This window comes from Phoenix dactylifera, chromosome 3 (assembly GCF_009389715.1).
Source record: "Phoenix dactylifera cultivar Barhee BC4 chromosome 3, palm_55x_up_171113_PBpolish2nd_filt_p, whole genome shotgun sequence".
Classification (NCBI taxonomy): domain Eukaryota; kingdom Viridiplantae; phylum Streptophyta; class Magnoliopsida; order Arecales; family Arecaceae; genus Phoenix; species Phoenix dactylifera.
Genome location: NC_052394.1, coordinates 22852922 through 22871649, shown reverse-complemented (window position 1 = coordinate 22871649; position 18728 = coordinate 22852922). Strand labels below are relative to the sequence as shown.

General features: G+C 36.0%; 1 protein-coding gene across 4 annotated transcripts; it reads right to left on the bottom strand.

Annotated features, from left to right (window-relative positions):
- Positions 1-1566: 1566 nt before the first annotated feature.
- LOC103716487 (transcription factor MYB3R-3) lies at positions 1567-17388 on the bottom strand. 4 transcript variants are annotated; one of them, XR_001879963.3, is made up of 10 exons: positions 17102-17388; positions 16758-16936; positions 11739-11790; positions 11160-11217; positions 8635-8729; positions 8429-8532; positions 7022-7150; positions 3369-4557; positions 1930-2077; positions 1567-1848 (listed from the first exon to the last, which is right to left on the bottom strand). XR_001879963.3 is itself a non-coding variant. In XM_039125039.1 (10 exons), exons 3-9 carry the CDS (start codon positions 16910-16912, stop codon positions 3378-3380), a joined length of 1773 nt encoding a protein of 590 aa, XP_038980967.1. In that variant the 5' UTR covers positions 16913-16938; positions 16974-16981; positions 17102-17388; the 3' UTR covers positions 1567-2077; positions 3369-3377. The 4 variants fall into 4 exon arrangements, 3 of the variants coding, with proteins under 3 accessions (XP_038980967.1, XP_008802732.2, XP_038980968.1); XM_039125039.1 differs by adding an exon at positions 16974-16981 and having other exon boundaries at positions 1567-2077; positions 16758-16938; XM_008804510.4 differs by having other exon boundaries at positions 1567-2077.
- Positions 17389-18728: the final 1340 nt, after the last annotated feature.

The window sequence follows — 18728 nt, the reverse complement described above, 5'->3', positions numbered from 1 at the left end:
TAACAAATTAACATAGTGAGACAGAAGCAGTTGCTAAGTGAATATACACTGCATCTCTCTTTCTATTTGATAATTTTGAAGTGCATCTCTACAAATTGTAGCAAAATATATGCTGCGAGTACCAAAAAATTCTAAGCTATGGGACTCAAAATAGCCAATCAAAGCCAACCACGGTAACAAACTAAAGCAAGGACATAGAAACAGTTGCTCTGCAAATTTGTACAGAATCTTGAAGTTTATCACCTTCTATCATATTAGGCCTTTTTTTTTTTTGAAAACCAGCGTCTCATTACATAGTATAAGTATGCCTCGAACAGTCACTGAACACGGGCTAAACCCTGTGGAATGGGAAACGAAAGGTTTAAATATAGCAGATCTTTTAACTTTTGATCCATCTTTGGATATATATATATATATATGACGACCAATGAAGTTGTTTGCGTGGACATGAGAATCTACTTTGGGTAAATTTTCAGTGATTGCTCCCTTATGAATTCTTAATAAACATGAGCTCCTCCTCCGTAGTGCTTCAAAAATTAATTTTCAGATGTTTTGGATTGTCCAGCATTAATGATAAATTCATTCTTTGTTTAATCATCAATCCTGGTATGTGTTGTATAAACTCTTGTGCCATGTTTCATCATTCATGGTTATGCCTTTCAAGATGCGTTATACGTACATATATTTTAGGTCAAGTTGTGCTTTGCCCTATAGGCTTTCCAACCCCAGCTTTTGTCCCACCCAAATTTGTCAGCTGGGCCAAGTAGTTGTACCTTTGACATCGGTTCAGTCCAAAACATATTGGCCCAGCCCACTAAATATGTGAATTGAGTTCAGCACGTCACGCTTTGGACTACTTCGACGTCTATATCATCTAGGAGGTTTACCGTGTTCAATTGTTGCTTAATTTCAGGCTGTTCAGAAGGGTGATGTAGATAGCTTTGATACCTTGAATGGCGACTTTGTTGATAAAGAAAAATTTTCTTGCAAATCAAACTAGTGTAACCTATAGGAGATTGTCCATCCCAACATTTGGGGTGCTAAGGGTACGCTTGTAAGTCATATTGGATTAACCCCTTGTGAGAAGTCACAAAGCTTGTTCGGTCTCATCAAATTTGTCAACTTGGCTGTCGAGGGAACACCTTCGCCACTAACTGGATTAAGCATTATGGAGTACGGTTACTCACATCCCGTTTTGTCCGCTATGACTACATAAATGGAGCAAGAGACTCTTGACTGGAAAATGGAATTGCCGAAGGATGTCTGCTCTTGCTTTTAACCAACGTAGAGCAAGCCTTGACATTTCGCTTCAAGATCTCGCTTTTCCTTTTGCCCCTTTATATCATTTCCTTGATGGTTCGACTGCAAAAACTGGTTGTTACCGACGCTCTTGTTCTTATGCATCTTTGGTTTGCTTGTCTTTATAATTCTATGTTGATAACTTCTATTATTTCAATATTTTAATACATTTTAGAATATCTGAAAGTAGAAGGAATCTAGACTCCGCTAGCCATCAAAATGATACAATTCTTAGAATACGCTGAGCTTAATACTACCACAGCTTGATGAATGAAGTAGAGGTTCCAACCGATAGTTTTTTCACTAGTCTCAGTTGGCTGATCATAAATAAAAATAGAAATTAGTGAGGTCTAGGAGCTGATTTTTGGCACTGTAAACTGCGATATAATGGAAAGGGAAAAAGGAAAGGGTGATGGATATAATTCTACCTGAAGCTCTCATTCAACTAAAAGTTTCTAAGGCCACTTATCTTTTTGCGAAGGTCTATGTACAAGTTATTCCTTCTCTAACATCTGAACATCTTGACTTTATGTAGATCCTGGTTCTGTACTGAAAAAATTACATGCAGCATGAGAGACGTTATCCAAACTGTTTGACAGTGCAACGTCCAAGCTTCTTAGATTTTCTCACCACTATGCCTGACGCAGAGACCGTGGTTTTGTCCAGAGCATCAATCTACAATGGAATTTTTACTCATATTTTCTTGTTTGGAGCTATCATCCGGTGATGAAGACATCTTGAGACTCCAACCCTTCTGGATCAATGTGAAACTTGAAACCTACAACATACAAAAGAACATAATCAGTGGTCAACTCATAACCACAACATAGTTATAAAACAAAAGCAAATAGGACTCCAGAATTCAACTCCAAAGTCGGTTCCTGGAGAGCCAGTATCTTTCATTTCAGCTGAGATGGAGAAGGAGAAAGTGATGAGGAGGAGCAAACTAAAAGGACATTGAGCCTGAGATAAGAAAAATTTGAGACCCACAAATCACCATTTAAATGGATTGTGATATCCTGCTAGTCACTGTAGATGGCTGCTCCCAAACTAAACCAAGTAAAACATCAAAGCAAGTAACAAATAAATGCCTGTCATTTCCTAAACAGCTACATGTAATTCATGCAGTGAAGGAAAAAAGGGTGTTTTATGAGCTTTTAAATATTCAAGCTGAACTTGGTAGATTTTGAACAGCCTTTTGTCAACAAAGAAAGACAATTACATGGCTGTCTCATCTATCACTTATACCACTATAATAAACACACATCTGAGAAAATTATCACACAGATAAATATAGTTGCCAAAAAATTATCATGCAAAAGTTTATGAATTTATCAAACTTTTTAGGTATCTCAAGATAAAATTGGCCCAGTATACAATTATTACTCCAACTAAAAGCCTTGTCCCAACTACTGGGTTCAGAAAATTTGTAGAATATGAATTTCTTTTGTCAAATTAGGGCAAATTTAGTTTTTTGAAAATGCTTTGGGGCCCAAACCCGGTAACAAGAAAATGCTTTGTCGGGCAACCCTCATTTATGAAGCGCCTTTTTTGGCTACCATGCTCGGCCCCCGTAGCATTACTTTTAGTTTTTTTTACGCATTGGATGCACAGGATTGTCCCCTAAAAATGGTACTCAAACACATTCTGCGTGCATGATGCACATATATAAATATACACAACAATATTCAATGATCGTATATCAAAAAGAACTTTGATAAAATGATTTAATAAGGTATTAGTATTTAGCCTCACTGAATATGGATCTAAAAAGAAAATTAAAATAATTAATGAAATTAGAACATAATCTATACTAATGGAATAATGAAATGATTACATGACAAGTTATCAAGTCTTCAAAGCTGTCAAAAGTATTAAAGCAAATGAAAAGGCTAAATAACAATTTCACAAAAAGGGCTGATTTGCTCATCAATGAGATGAATTTTTTTTATAAAAATAAAAACCTATTCCATGGGAAAGTAAATGCATCGTACATTCTAAGATATCCATAGACAACAGAATATACCAACTGATATGCATTTATTAATTGAATAAAAGCTCACACTTACAGTTTGTGCTTAGGTCACACCTAACTTAGCTGTATGGGCTAAGTCATTGGCCAAACTTTCCAATCCAACAGGACATTCACTCAGTTTCCTCCCCTGCATGCTTGGAAGGTTGCCATTGCAATCAGCGGTATGAGAACTGCCACTGATAGCCAAGCTCAGAGACTTGGTTTTACCATCAATATTGTCTTCCTTCAATGTAAAATCAAGCTGCTTCTCCACAGATTTGATAATTGCAGTTCTTTTGGACCTCAACCGATATGGAGGAGAAACATTGAAGTTCTTACTATTATATGGCACAACTCCACCATTACCACATGGACTTTTAGAAGACTTAAAGGGCTCTGGTTCACTTCTAGATTTTCCTTCTATAGGAGTACAAGAACTGTCCTGGATTTTTATCCGATCTGTTTGTGCAGTTATATCAGGTGGAAGAGGTGTGCTTCCCTCTCTTTTTCTTCTTCGTAAAATAGAGGGAGTATTAGGAAAGCTCCTAGCTGCATTCTTTAATATGGATTCAGCATTATGTTGACCTGAACTCTTTCCACTCACAAAGGGTGGAGTGGAGTAGCCAATGGGGGATGTAACCATCCCTGAGCTGTATGACTGCTGAGCGGGATCATATGTGATTAAAAGAGTAGAACCTATAGAAACACCAAGATCTTCTAACTGAGGTGGCTTATAACAGAGAGAACCAAATGCAGAAGAAAGTTCAGAGTGCAAAGTTATCCCAGGTATGTTGTTATCTTTATCAATTTCACCAGTGTTGGTACAATTCCCCAACCTTACTCCTGGATCAGATCCATCGCACAAATTATCCACTTGCAGGGTTTGTGCCTGGCATTCAGCAGTGGAAGTATTAAGTCCTATTATTGGTACACCTGTAAAAGCTTCTGAACAAGAAATTTGTACGGTCATGGGCTCCAACAACTCCCTATGCTCTTCCAATTTACATGATTCAGAAGGCAGGCGAGAATGTGTGGAACCAGCAGTTTCTGAGAAAGCTTCAGTACTTGTATCTGACCCTTTATTCGAAGAAAGAAATAATTGCCCACTAGCCTGGTTTACTATATCTTTTGAACCACCATGGGTACCAGGATTTGGAACTGGCGGAAGTTTACCAGTTGCCAAGTAGAAATCTAACTTTTTCTTTAATGAACTATTCCAGTGATTCTTTATTGAGTTATCAGTCCTAGACACAAAAAGAAAAAAGGAAGAAAACAGACATAGATCAGATAGCCGCAGACCATCAACTAGGATGAGCAGTTAACCATCCATAAAATGGTGACCACATTCTATAGAATTATACAATTTCTAATTTAGTAAGCAGAAGGAAGCAAGCATTTAGAAGCCAGTATAACATGGATAGAGTACCCTCAGAAATAATAAAATTCAAAAGAATGATTACAAAAGCAAACTATGGTATCAATGGACTCTTGCACCAAACTGGTGGATCAGAAACAGCAAACACAAGCATCTAGAAAAAATTCATACTCCAGTAGAAAAAAAAGTTATCACTATTCAAACCTCAAGCAGTCAAACCAAGTGAGAGTAATTTCTTATGAAGAAACAGATATCTATACTCATTTCAACATAAAGAAATTCATTACTTTCATTTCTCTTAATACTACTAAAATACTACTATAAATTTTCCAATGGTTATACCAGGCAGGTAAATAAATACATAATATAAAAAGGTTGATCTAGCTTCTGTTTTACTTATACACACACACACACACATATATAAATACATATAAGGTTCACTGCAAATAATAGATTAAGAGAAAAGAACTTGAGAGCTGGTCAATCTGTAGGAAGATTGGTGACGACAAAATTGAAACAAAGGAACTGACAATGTTCATTCACAGAGATAGATATTATATCCACTCAAAGACAAAATGTAACAAAAGCTAAATATGCTAATAGCCAAGTCAACCAAAATGAAAGACAAATCAACCTAATTCACTCAATTGATATGTTAAATATTGTAAAATTCCCTTCTATGTTAATTGAGAAGATTTTTAGTTTGTCATGTGATAATGAAGATACAATATGGCATTATAGCATATCGAGGCATTGTGGAGTATGAAAAGGCCTCCCTGATTAGCTACTTTGACCAGTTGACTACTTCCCCTTTTTGTGAAGAAAATCATAAAAAAGTTGGTAAATTTTAGTAACAGAATTCTGTTCTTTGAGAGAATTCAGCATAAGATCAATTTGACAGTCTTGTGGTTATTTCTATGACTAGGGATGAGAAGGTAGGTTTATTATCATGGAAATTCAAAAATAGCTTTCATTTGGAGCATCATGGAAGCCTTTGAGGTTGGATAGACTTTGAAGCATGAACTAAATCATGTCACCGAAAGGGTTGTTAAGATGTTAGTGGGGCAGGGGAAGAATCGACCTACTGAAGCAGTTATTGGCCTCCTGTATGTGATATGTCTAACCTTTATAGCTCTACTTTTCATAATCACTTAAACAAGAAGATTGCAACATAATAATCTGTAGAGAGAGAGGATGTGAAATGGTTGAAAATAACTTCTCTACTAGCTTTTAATAAGAAACAAGGAGGGCTCTAAGTAATCTAAGAAATGGACATGTGGTCCCCTTGGTAAGTACTTTTTGAGGTTCACGATGATAAGAATTTCATGAAGTTCACTTGGACAGATATGGTATAGGAACTCAGGGATGGGATGACAAAGTGATTAATATCATGTCAAGTATGCAGAAAGACATTCATCAGGAAAGGGAGTGGCTTGTTATAAGGTGAGGGTTAGGTTTCTTGGTGGAAAGGTGACAACATCCAAATTAACATAATAGGTGGTCATAAGGACAGTGTTTGCAATTCCTTGTCCATTAGGACTTCAGCAGGTGCAAGTCCTTGATGCTTCTATGAGGAGTTACCTTTGTGAACAGGAATACAGTATGTAATCATGTGTTTGGGAACCTACAATTAAGGAAACTAGTAAAGCTTACCTTTGTTATTCATGATCTCCAAAGTGGTACAGAATAAAGACTGAAAATTACACATGTACAAGATGGAAGTCCAATGGGGCATCTTCTTAGTTGAATCTTTCTATAACTTTCTTTATTCTAAAGGCACACCTTGCTGTTGGAAGAAATATGTTTTATTATCCTCTTGATCACATAAAATCCAAGCCTTTTTATGCACTGAAATTTTAGAGGGCATCACTAGAGATGTCAATAAAAGTGATTGAGGTCAATGTAAAGTGACAAGCCTTTTACTTCATTTGACTTTGCTAACAATGTCACTCCAAACAAGAATGGTGCCACAAGTAGCATGCTGGGGATATTACAAACAAAACACAACCTTTTGAAGATGTTCAAGAAATAAATACTGTCCTTAATAAAGTAGTTGGAAGATCTGTTTGTTTACCAACTTGTACTCTCCTCAGTTTTAGATGAACTTATAGACATACATGCTCATGCATGCATGCGCATCTATGCATTTCAATTTTCTAAATCATAGGATCCAATATATAGCTTCTACAATAAAGGGGTACATGTTTTCAAAAGATGTTCAGTCATTGCTAATAGTTAAAGAAGCAAATTAAAGGGGACATTAAGACACTGTTACTTTAGGGGGAAAATAGGAAAAAGATGTCAAACGAATAATATTCCATGGGAATCAATACCTTCCAGGTAAAACTTTTGCAATTTCTGCCCATTTATTTCCATGTATGCGGTGAGCATTCATGAGAGCGAGTTCCTCCTCTACCGTCCAAGCATCTTTCTTTATCATAGGATTCAAATGATTATGCCACCTAATAAAATATTAGAGACCCAAAGAGTTAAGCAAACTTAATATGATAAAAACATAGAATCTTATGATGTCAAGTGGAGCAATTTACAACTGTAAGAAACTTAGTTTCTCATATCAATAAATTTTAAGGAGTTAATGATACAGGATTTTACTTCCAAAACAAAATGGGCGATTAGCGAGCCAGTATTTCACTTGTTTTGAACATATAGAGAAGATACTTGCAAAGTAATGCAAACAAAATACCTAGAAATCGTTACTAGGAGGTGATGAGCCCTTAAAGTGCGCTCTCTTAACAGTTCTTGTAATAGATAATAATGATCAAAACAAGGGAAAAAGGTGGGACCTACTCTTTAGCAGATGCAAAGTTTATCTAAGTGAACTCGTAACTTACCACGTACTAGTCACCTTGCATGAGATCAGATATAACTTATAAGGGTATTATAGCAAGCCTAGCATAGTTGTGTTCCTATAAGGCCTCGTATTTAAGGATACAGCCCCTGAAGCATCTTTTGCCTCAAGACTGCACTGTGAATTATCCTAAACACCACTAATAATAAGTAATCTCATAAATACCTGATACATGAGCTTAAACCATTCTGTTAGGCTTTAAGCTACCTATTTGAGGAACTCTTTACACTTCTCTATAATTGACAACATAATAAATCCAACAAAACATGATAGCAATAGCATATAAAACCGATCCTAGTTAACATTGATCTTCATCCAAAATCACAGCCAAAAAATAGCACAGGAATCAACATATCTTGCAACTATGTTTACCTCTTGGAAAAACACAAAATCATAAAACAATTTATCGTGGAAAATGGAAAAACATATTAACAAATAGTTTAGAAAAAAAATAAAAAGTTTGAAATAAACAATATATCATCATTTAATTACGTTCCCTGACAGGCCCTGCTACATGAGTCATGATAATTTTGATAAGGAGATGGGTAGGACTACTGTCCCACTTTCTTTCTACTCTTCTATTCCTAATGAAATCTTCTTCTCAAAAATAAATTATGGGTCAAAGAGTTGGAACCTGCCACCAATTTGCAACTATTTGCCAATGATGGTAATGTACAGCGAACAGTAACATATTGGGATTCATTACACCATCTTTTCTAAATCCTGATTATGGTTATTCTGCACCTTGCATCATACAGCTAGCTAGTATTAAACAATAAATGGACTGTAAAAATTCTCCACGAAATATGTAATTACAGAACTAATACAAAAAATGATTTTAGTAACTAGTACTTAGAATATTCGGAAGTACCTCTCCCGACATTGTTTTCCAATGCGGCCAGGCAGAGATTTAGCTATAACAGACCATTTTGTTGGCCCATACTTCTGTACAAGATTAATGATTTTTTCATCTTCCTGTAAGGCAAAGGAACAATGGGAAAGAAAAAAAAATATTTATCTCAAAGTATTGATTTGTTAAAACTGTTACTGAACTGGGGTAGTAGGCCAGCATCAAACCTCTGGAGTCCATGGACCTTTAATTAGTTCAGGATTGAGAACCTTTTGCCACCGATGAAGACATTGCACTTCTGTTCTATCAGGAAAAAACTCAGCTGCACAGGCACATATAAACAACCAGAAAATCAGACCAAATTCTTATATGGATTGCATTAGAAAAAGTTAAAATTGGGAGAAGTTAGTTTTAAATAATCAGAAAGCTCCTCAGATTTCTAATGCTCATAACTATGACCATCAGGACTGTGCCAATTTGTTCAAAGACTATTAGCAAATAAGTTGATCTAAACATGCATGAGAGACATATAAATGCAATAATGCGACAAACAAGGCTCATTCAATTATTCAAATTGGCAAGGGAAATCTACACCATATTGAACATATGAGTTGCACGATTCAGAGTTATGGATATTAGATATATTAAAGATCAGTATTAGGTATTCTATCAAAGGCCGTTACCCCTGTTATGGTCCTAGCAATCCAGGTTTCTGGGAGGGGCGGACTGAGGACAGACCTAACATTTGGCATCATTTTTGCACAGAGTGGCTGCCCTAATACTCAAACCTACACCATTGTGCTTGTTGGCCCAAGCCTTTTATTCTATCTATGTGAATAAATCAAAGCCCAGATGTTATAAGTTAGGGGGTTAAAATTTTTCTAAATCAAAGAACTGCTGTAAACTACCAACACTAGCACTTTAAGTTACATCAAGATTGCTGCAATACCTTCAAAGAGTCACCATTAGAAAATGGCACATCCATTGCCACTCCATGCAAATAAATTTAACCTCCACTGCATCCTCCCCGCACCTTTTGCCAGCAGGTTTCAGTGCCAAAGACTGGCGACTTTGTAAACAGCAATCATCAGAGAAGTTGATAAAGTTGGATTTGTTAGACAGTTTTCCTTTTTTTTTTCATTATGGAGTGCAGCTCATTATAAGATTTGAAAGAAAAAGCTCAGCCCCACCATTATCTTGCATGTCCATTTCACCAATGCATGGGAACTCAAAATATTATATCTGATTTATCTCCATCAGAGATGCTTCAAGTAAGGCAACATCTACTGCATTTGCATAGATTTCGAATGCAGTTTTTTTTTTTTTTTTTTCAGCTGTCAGGCTCTGATTCTATAGATGTTTTCACCTATCAGAGCCAACATCCAATATTAAGTCATTCTATCAATGTGAATAAATCAGAGCCCAAATGTTATAATAGGGGCTATTACTTTTTCTTTTGAAAAAAATTGTATGTATCCAGATATCTCTCTCAACCATGGGTTCATTGCATTGCTGTAAACTTCCAAGACTGGCACTTCAAGTTACTCTGAGATTGTTTTGATAGCTTCAAAGAGTCACCATTGGAAAATTGCTCATCCCTTGCAATCCACCCAAATAAATCTAACCTCCACAGCTTCCTCCCCATGCATTTTCCAGTAGGTTTTAAGGCCTAAGACCGGTGAATTCTTCAAATGACAATCATCATAAAAGCTAATAAAGTTGGATCTGTTAGACAGTTTGCTTTAGTTTTCATTATGGAGCACAGCTCATAATGAGTTTTGAAAGAAAAGCTCATCTAACCATTATTTCCATGTCCCTTTCACCAATGTATAATAGCTCGAGGTATTTTACATAATTTATCTTCATTATAGATGCTTCAAGTCACTAAGGCAGCATCTGCTGCATTTGCATAGATTCTCAATGCAGTTTTCCTTTCATCAACCAGACTCCAAAATTCTATGGATGTTTCCACGTATCTCCCCATTTATTTATTTGATCGAAGATAATGAAACTAATCAGGTTGCAGCAGCAGCAGCACCCCCACCTGCAGTGCCATTGATTCTAACTAGTCTGCATCTCATTTCCATTCTCACCAATAATTGCATCCAAGTTACCACTTTAGATTGCTATAGCAAAAGGTAAGTCACATGAGTGCCCCCTCCCCTCCTTAGTGAATGAGTGAATAAATAAGTAGGTGAGTGAAAGAGTTTTGATTTGAAAATTTTCACCTATCAAATCTTACATATAACCAGAAAGATGACTCTAGTATTTATAACACTAATCTGTTGGAATTTATTTGCAAATCTCATATTTGGTACTAATACTTGATCATCAACCTTCATTGACCGGCCTATGACACTTCTTTTTTTTGGTACTTTCACTTTCTGTTGTCCCACTTGCTGAAATATCAAGTTATTCAAGGCTTCATAACACATCGGATCTTCAGTGCATGCACTAGTTGAATGCATTAGGTTAATGTGCAGTTCAGCTTTATGCTCTGATTTTTACACAGACCTTGCTCCTCATTCTCCCTCTTCTCCACCTAAGTTAAAAAGTGAAAGTTCCATCCATTTCACCTCTTCTTTTAAAAGGCATAATCAAAATCACCTCTATGTCAAATTATATATCACTACAAAAACCTATGTAGACAACATAAAACAGGAGAGAAAAAAGTAATGAACACTGGTGTTCAGAATGATTTTCATTAAGTAACAACCAAAAACTATGAAAGAAAGAACGGGTAGGTGGAAACCTATTTTCTTCCAACATCTTCCCTTGTAAGCTTCAACTGCTTTCCTTAGTGTCTCGTCCTGTGACATGTTAAAGGTCAGCAAAGTTGGTAATATGATAAGAATTATAGAAAACATTATTACTATTCAAGCATCCAAGTAGTTAGAATCCAAAGGTACCATGGCCAAAACAATCTTCAAAATTCGAGAAGTCTAATCCATGGGGCGTCAATTGAGGTAGAGGAAGGCCAAATGAAAGCAATGCACTAATGCACTCAAGGTTAACATACAGATATCTAACATGAACCTGCAATTATCCTACCAATGCAAAAGACATGGTACAAAGAGAGGCAACTATTAGGTTCAGATGTATCTACATATTTTTAAAAATAATGTTTGTGACAAGTAGCCTTCTGGATCACATAAAGAGAACTCCATAATCTAATAGTCATGAAGGTAAATGTGGGTGTGAGAAGAAAATGCATAGAAAAACTCAATTAACCTTCTCCAAAGTCAACTTCATCGAGATCATGGACAGCCTAAATTGTTGTGTGATATATAGACATCAAAGAAAAAAAAGGAACTGCAATAATGCTTCTCACCTCTTGGGGTGTCCAACCACCCTTAGCTCGCCTTATTGGGCCGCTAGTCCTCCTACAGTAAAAGTAGATCAATAGCATCAAAAGAAAAAGTAGTAACAAAATCTATTTTGCTATGGGAAATCTAATTGTTGCATCAAAAATCAGGTAATGACTAGGAATTTGTGACCAATAGAATAAAGACAAATATAATCATCAGAAGCAGGTAAACGAATCCAAACAACAAGTCTACTTAACCACTTAAAAGTTCAAAAGATGAATGAAAGCAGTAATTTTAGCACAAGGAAAAAAGTCACATCTATAGATGATGCGTAATAATCCTATCTACTTATTCACTGGGCTATTGAACTTATATGCGGCTGCTTATTCTGAACTCAAATTTCAATGTATTACATTTATGTTGTACTCCACAAAAAAAGAAGACCAGTTTTGTCTAATATTAGAAGTTTGACCACTTGAAAGCCTCTTTGGCAAAGGTTAGTAATGATTGTACAGCCCAATTGAAAGAGTAAGGACTCCTCTACCAGGAGAGAGAATAACATCATGCAATGAGCTCAGCCTGCAGTAACCAAGACAGCTCATGTGGCAGCTACTATGAGCTATAATTTTAATACACAAAACGAGTGGAAATTAGTCTGTTTAATTCCATTTAATGGATATGAAAATAACCATCTCCTTGATGTTGGCTTCACATGCAATTAAAACTAATGTATGTTTTAATCATCAAATGTTTCACAAATACTCCACTTGTCAAATATTTTGGATGCATGTTGTGCATATTTAAGATGATCAGAGTACCTTTATTGTCTTCACTTGCGTGAAGCTATCTGCAAATTGTGGTTTAGCCACTTTCATGGTGAATACGAAGTCTTTCCATACTCTCTCCCTCTATCAAATACAACCTAATCCTATATAATATGTTTATACAGATGCAATACAGTAACTTGATTTTGAGGTGAAATGTCATCAATTTTGTGACAACAGATCACAAAAACATCAGATAAAAACCTGACAAAATTATGTTTTTTACTAGAAGATCAGATCAAAAGCAAGTAAAACTAGAGCAAAGTTAAAGTTTTGGACTTGAACTTGTATTATACCAAAATGAGAGAACAACCGGGAAATTTAAGTCATTGGAGGATCATTAATTGGGGGAAATGCCACAAAACAATTAAGGAGTGTCATGTGTCAATATCTTGATTGTGAAAGACCGTCTAATATAAGGAAACATGTGCTGTCATATGCTACTTTAAGCACATAAATTATTATAAGTTTTGAATGTAGTCAATGTATTCAAACTCTTTACATCTATTTTCAGATCACTTTTTTTATAGATGAGATATGACATGAGTTCATCAGATGACCTTTTCGATGTTATGCATCTTTTATCTTAGGGGCACAGAATCATGTAAATTATTCGATTCCTCTAGTTTGTAGGAGCCCTCATTTGGGTAGGATTAGTCTTTAAGAGTCCTTTCAAATTTGTAGGTGTAGTTAAGAAAGTCCCAAGGATTAAGCATTTTAGGTGTCAGTATAAGGAGCTCCATGAAAATCTAAGTTTTCAAAGAATTTTAAATAAAAGTTGTACTAACAAAGGTCATCTTTAGTAACAAAACATTCTTTTTTTTACTTTACTAAAGAATTTCTGATTGCAACAGGATTCCTACAATATCCCACATTGGAGTATGACAAGTATGGCCCTTTATCCTCATTTCTGCATACAATTCAATATCCATTTTAAGCTTAACAGTTTCTGTTTTCAAGAAAGGTATAATGCTTTTTCATCCTCATGATAACAAATCCAGGAGAAACTTTTGGAGACAAAGGTGACTACTACATCAGAGCTGCCACAGCTTCAACAACGCTCATTTTCTATACTTGACTTTTTGGAATCTCCTAAAAGCTTTTCTAACCCTTTCCCACCTATATTGGCGTTGAGTTGGAAGTTCAAACTTCAAATCAACACCCAATCTTGTTTTCCTGCAGTAATTTCAGTAACAAAGCTATCTCAAGTCCTTTCCTGCACAAGTGTTCGTATTAAAGCTTAAATCTGACTCATCAATCAACACCATGGTCATACACAGTTACAAAAACCTCTAGAGAAAGATATTAAAAGGCCATTTTGACTAATAAATGTAAAGAAGATGAACAACCATCATTCATGTAGAAACCAAATGAGAGTGATTGAAAACTACATGAACATTCAACAATGTTGAGAGACTTTGGAGACTACATGACGTAGAAATTCTTCATATCAAAAAAAAAAAAAAATCAATCCATAACATTCTCCCTGTAGCAGTCCATTTTCATGTAAAAGTTTTAATATCCTCCACTTCTAAATCACACGCTGTACGATTTCTATTTAAGGAATTTAAGTAGATAGATCAACTCATAGTTTTGGTATCTAGATAAGGTTTCATCGGAATTTGGAATTTGAATTTTGTAATAAAATTCATAGAAGCCTTAGTTATTCTTAGGGAAGTTTTAGTTTGAGACATGGGTTATGAATAGAATTTAATCCATAAACGAGATAGCTTTTCTTTTTGTAATGAGTTGCATGCAAAGTTTACTGAAATTGCTACTTCTTAGCACTCCCGTAAATAAGGCAACCATAAGTGGCCTTGCATTCTATTTTGAAGACACTGCATCCTCCAAAGCAGAAGTATATTATCTAACACAGACGGTTGGAAGATCAAAGTAGAATACCAGTGATCCAAAAAAATTACTTCATTATGCATATTAGAAATCAAAATAAAGGTTGTTAAATTAGGCAAATTAATTAATTGTTGAACACCTAGCTGTGGCCACATTGGACTGTGAAGGAATTATTGAAATTTATGATCCAATGGAACGATAAAGTGAACATCTATTTCTTATTCTAAGTTCGGAAATCACTTACCAATGCTGCAACTGCTTAACAATCTAAAGAGTAGGGGGAAAATAGCTTAAGAAAAATTTCAATTCGAGAATTTAATTTCCCGTAATCAGATGTATTATATGTAAACTTGCATCAATATCCATTTTGAAGTAGCTTTAATCTGTAGTCTTCCCAAGAATCTCGCTATGGTGGCTTGTTTGATAACTACAGGACTTTTGAGTTGCATGAAGATATTTAATTCTATTAGCAGTATGACTTTTGGATATCCTAGAAAAGATTCATAATCAACTCACTATTAACTTACCCATATAATAATGCAAATGTCTGAAATTGGGTGAAGATTGTAGCATTCTTCAGATGCTGAAGAAAGCCAAAATCAAGCATGAATGAGTTAAATTAGATACATGATAATTGAATGCAACTAAGTGACAGTGGACTACCAAGAATAATTGCAGTTCAACATTCAGAAGTGTAAAAGATAGGTTGTGACTGAGTGCCAAAAGGTATCAATGATTTCATTAACGAAATACAAACACAAGTTGTACACAAATCCCAGAATATAGGATGTCTGATAAGATGAGTTTAAACTGAATTCTATTTAACATGAGGGCTGCAAACATGTATCTTGATGATAGAGGCCATAATTGTTATGCTTCAGGATACTACAGATAAAACACTTTACAATTTTCTGACTTGCTGGAATACCTATGAGATAACAGAGAGTACTCTATCGTGTTAAGCATGGGCTGGCTGTTGCATTGTGACATGGGTGATATGCTAGATTATCATCAACAAAAGCTCCATAATCATATCTATTGAAAGCAAATGTGAAAAGCTTAATATATCAAAACATGAAGCAGGTTATCTTGTTGAAAAGGGTGGCCCGAATTATCGATAAATCTGAAGACTTCACCACCACTATAATTAATTGCAAGCTAGCAACCATTAAAATTTATGTTTTAAAGAAGATCAGGAAACTTCATCAATTAAAATGGTCAAGTATGGGCATAATACAGTGAGCAGATTCTAAGAATTGCTTCCAGAATTTAGTCAAAAAAAATCTCAAAATTTAAGTAGGATTTCTGAAATAGGAGCACTGATAAGGAATAGCAGCAGCAAGGGCAAAAAGAAAAATGGAAGGGAAGAGATAGTCAGATAGATGAGAATTAAGGAGTGAAGAATAAGGACCTAAGAAATTTACCTACTTCACCACAACTTATGCTTAGATCAGAATGATTAAAACTTTATAGCTGAAAAAGTGCTAAGTTTATCATTAGCTCATTGCTCTTCCTTTGATTTCACATACAGTAGTTGCTCATCAAATAAACTTAATTGTTTTGCTTCAATAACGATAATTTTGACCTTCTATCATCATATCAAAAAGTTGAAGACTCATATATATTCACAAGTTTCATTTTTACCAAGATGACCCCAGTAGAATATGATCGCCATGTTTTGTGGAATCTGAAGTTCTAACCATACTAGGATGTTTTCAGGAGTTTCAGTATTTTAGAAGGCTGTGCTTGGGGATAGAACTGCGTTACATTCAAAATAGCTGCCATGATGACATTCAGTGAGAGGTCTTCTTTGAAGTGTGCCAAACAGAAGATGTATTAACAAGTAGCAAGTGCACAGGTCTTGACGGCATTAAATAAAACATGAGCAACAGTTAATTTTGCTGTTTTCTGCTGAGATAATCTAGGTTCCGGAACCTTTCCAGCTAACTGAAGACACTTGCTCTTTTATTTTTCTTGCCTTAAAGCATGCATGTCTTCTTGTATCACTTATGTCACAACGCTTGGCAACTGTGTAAATTTTATTGATATGTGTTGCACTTCCGACAGAGAAACTTTCTAAAGCTGCAAGAAAATTGGTCCAACCTGGAAGCCTAAGCAATATACATAATCACAGAAAAATCAAGAAATCGAACCCTAGCAATCAACACGGAGCTAGTTCTTCTTTCCTACATATTCCAGCAGTTGGAACATCCACATCACCACTTCAAATTTGCAACTTACTTAAATTCAAACTCCAAGAATTAAGAAACAAGAAAAGTCACGGATTTAATCAAGAACATTCACATAGCACTAAATTAAAGCAATAAAGATCGAGTCCCCATTCAAATTCACCAAATAGACCATTACCTATGTGATGGCGAAGATGTCGCCAGGCTGGAAACAGCAGGGGACATCCTAGAAAAGCCATAACTACCCTCGGAGAGAGACGAACTGTAAGCAGTAGCTGATTGCTTGTTCTCCACACAGCTCTGCTCTATCTTCACAGCCGCCATCACCTCCATCGATCACCTCCCCAACGCCGCATCCTAAATCAATAAACCCCACAAGAACCCTAGTGTCACTTCCAAGAACTTATCAACAGAAAAGATAATAAACTGACAAAAAGAACTCCAACGTTCGAATCCCAATTCAAGAACCACGGATCTTGAACACCAAGAATTAGCAGTAAAAAACGGGAACTGGAACCAGACCTCAGATTTCTAGGGTTTCAGATCAAGAAACCGAAGGAATCAAAGCGGGGACGGATCAAGAACTGCAATCCAACGCGGTCGGTGGGAATTCAAGAACTAAGCACCCTCCAGGGAGAGGCCGAAAGAACCGATAAGGATCGACAAATCGAGAACCTTCGGGCGGGGATGCGCGGGTGCGGCAATCGCCGGAGAAATCGCCCGGGGTGGAGGGTTTGGAGAGGTTCGAAACCCTCGAATCCAAGAAAGGTCTCGCCAAGCCGAGAAGCCTTTCAAAAAAATAAAAACCTCGCCCGTTGAAGGAAATAGAAGCGAAAAGGGGGGAATTAAAATACTAATATTTACAGAAGGAAAGAAATGTCAGTGGAAAGCGACCGCGTCACGGAGTAGTGACGGCGCCATCAGAGATACCTCCAAGTGACCTGGAAAGCGCGTAACGGTCACGGACGGCTCCCGTTACCGTTGCCGAACTAGTTTGAACCTCAAACGGCACTCCCCCTTTTATGGTGAGGGTTAAGGAGCGGGTGGGGTCCGTCGGATCGTTCGCGGGTTTACGCAGGCCGTCAGATCGGGAGTGACGGTTTTAATGCAACGTTTTTGAGGCTGGAGGGTTGTGAGAGGCACCTTTTTAACTAACTGGAGATAACTAGGGCGTTATGGTGTTTTTAATGGCCGGGATTTAATTGGTGAGTTGATGGATTAAATGCTGTTCGTTGGATGAACGATGGGAAGGGGATTTAGCTAACCAGTTGAAGATATCATATATGTTTTAAGTTTAATTACTGTGGTGGGTGGACCTCACATCAATATCATAATTCTTGCTGGTGTATGATTGGCATATTGTGATGAAGATAGATATAAGTATTCATATATCATAGTTATCTAATCATTGGTTGACATGGTGTGTGTTTTTTTGCTTATATTGAAGTCATGCCAGAATAATTTATATTGAATCATATGATTCAAACCAACTTGCCAATGATTTCAGTTGAATCAAGTTTCCTGCAAAATAACTAGGTTCTGTGAATCAATCAATTTATTCAAACAAAATCATATCTGTAATGATTTGACATTGAATAGGCAACTAAGATTTGTCAAACTAATTCCATTTAAAAAATTGGGGTAGTGTCTTTCAAGATCATCATTTATCTATCTCCATGATTTAAATATTTAAAATTTAAAAGTTGAATATATATTTTTTTGAGAGCTCTTTCATTGTTAAAAGGAGAAAGCTCAAAAATAGAAAAAAAAGAGTTAAAAATAAGGGAGTGAAAGAGCGAATGGAATAGAATGTGGAGAACTTACTGTTTAAGATTCAAAATTGTAGTTAATGGAAGAATAATTGGACGTTGAAAATTCTGGTTCTTCGACGTTTATATTCTGATATATAAAAAATAAACAAATTTTAAAAATTTGTCATCTCTAAGTCGCTAAACATGTGTAAAGGGCTTAATTTTCAAAATTTTTTATAATTCTGTTAAGACTTTATTTCTCAACTTTACATCCTTCTAGCATTTCTTGATAACAGACTTGGACTGCTTTATATAATCCTGACCTCCTTTTGAGCCAACAAGTCATCGTGGAGGCATCAATCTGTGTAGCTTTGCATCGTTTCTGCTCATTTTATGTG

Excerpts from the sequence above, each read along its gene's own strand:
- LOC103716487 (XM_039125039.1), bottom strand. The coding sequence starts at position 16,912 with ATGGAGGTGATGGCGGCTGTGAAGATAGAGCAGAGCTGTGTGGAGAAC. Across the intron at positions 8,730-11,159 it reads AAGATGTTGGAAGAAAATAG|CTGAGTTTTTTCCTGATAGA; the intron begins GTTTCCACCTAC and ends GTGCCTGTGCAG. Across the intron at positions 4,558-7,021 it reads GCAAAAGTTTTACCTGGAAG|GACTGATAACTCAATAAAGA; the intron begins GTATTGATTCCC and ends TTTTGTGTCTAG.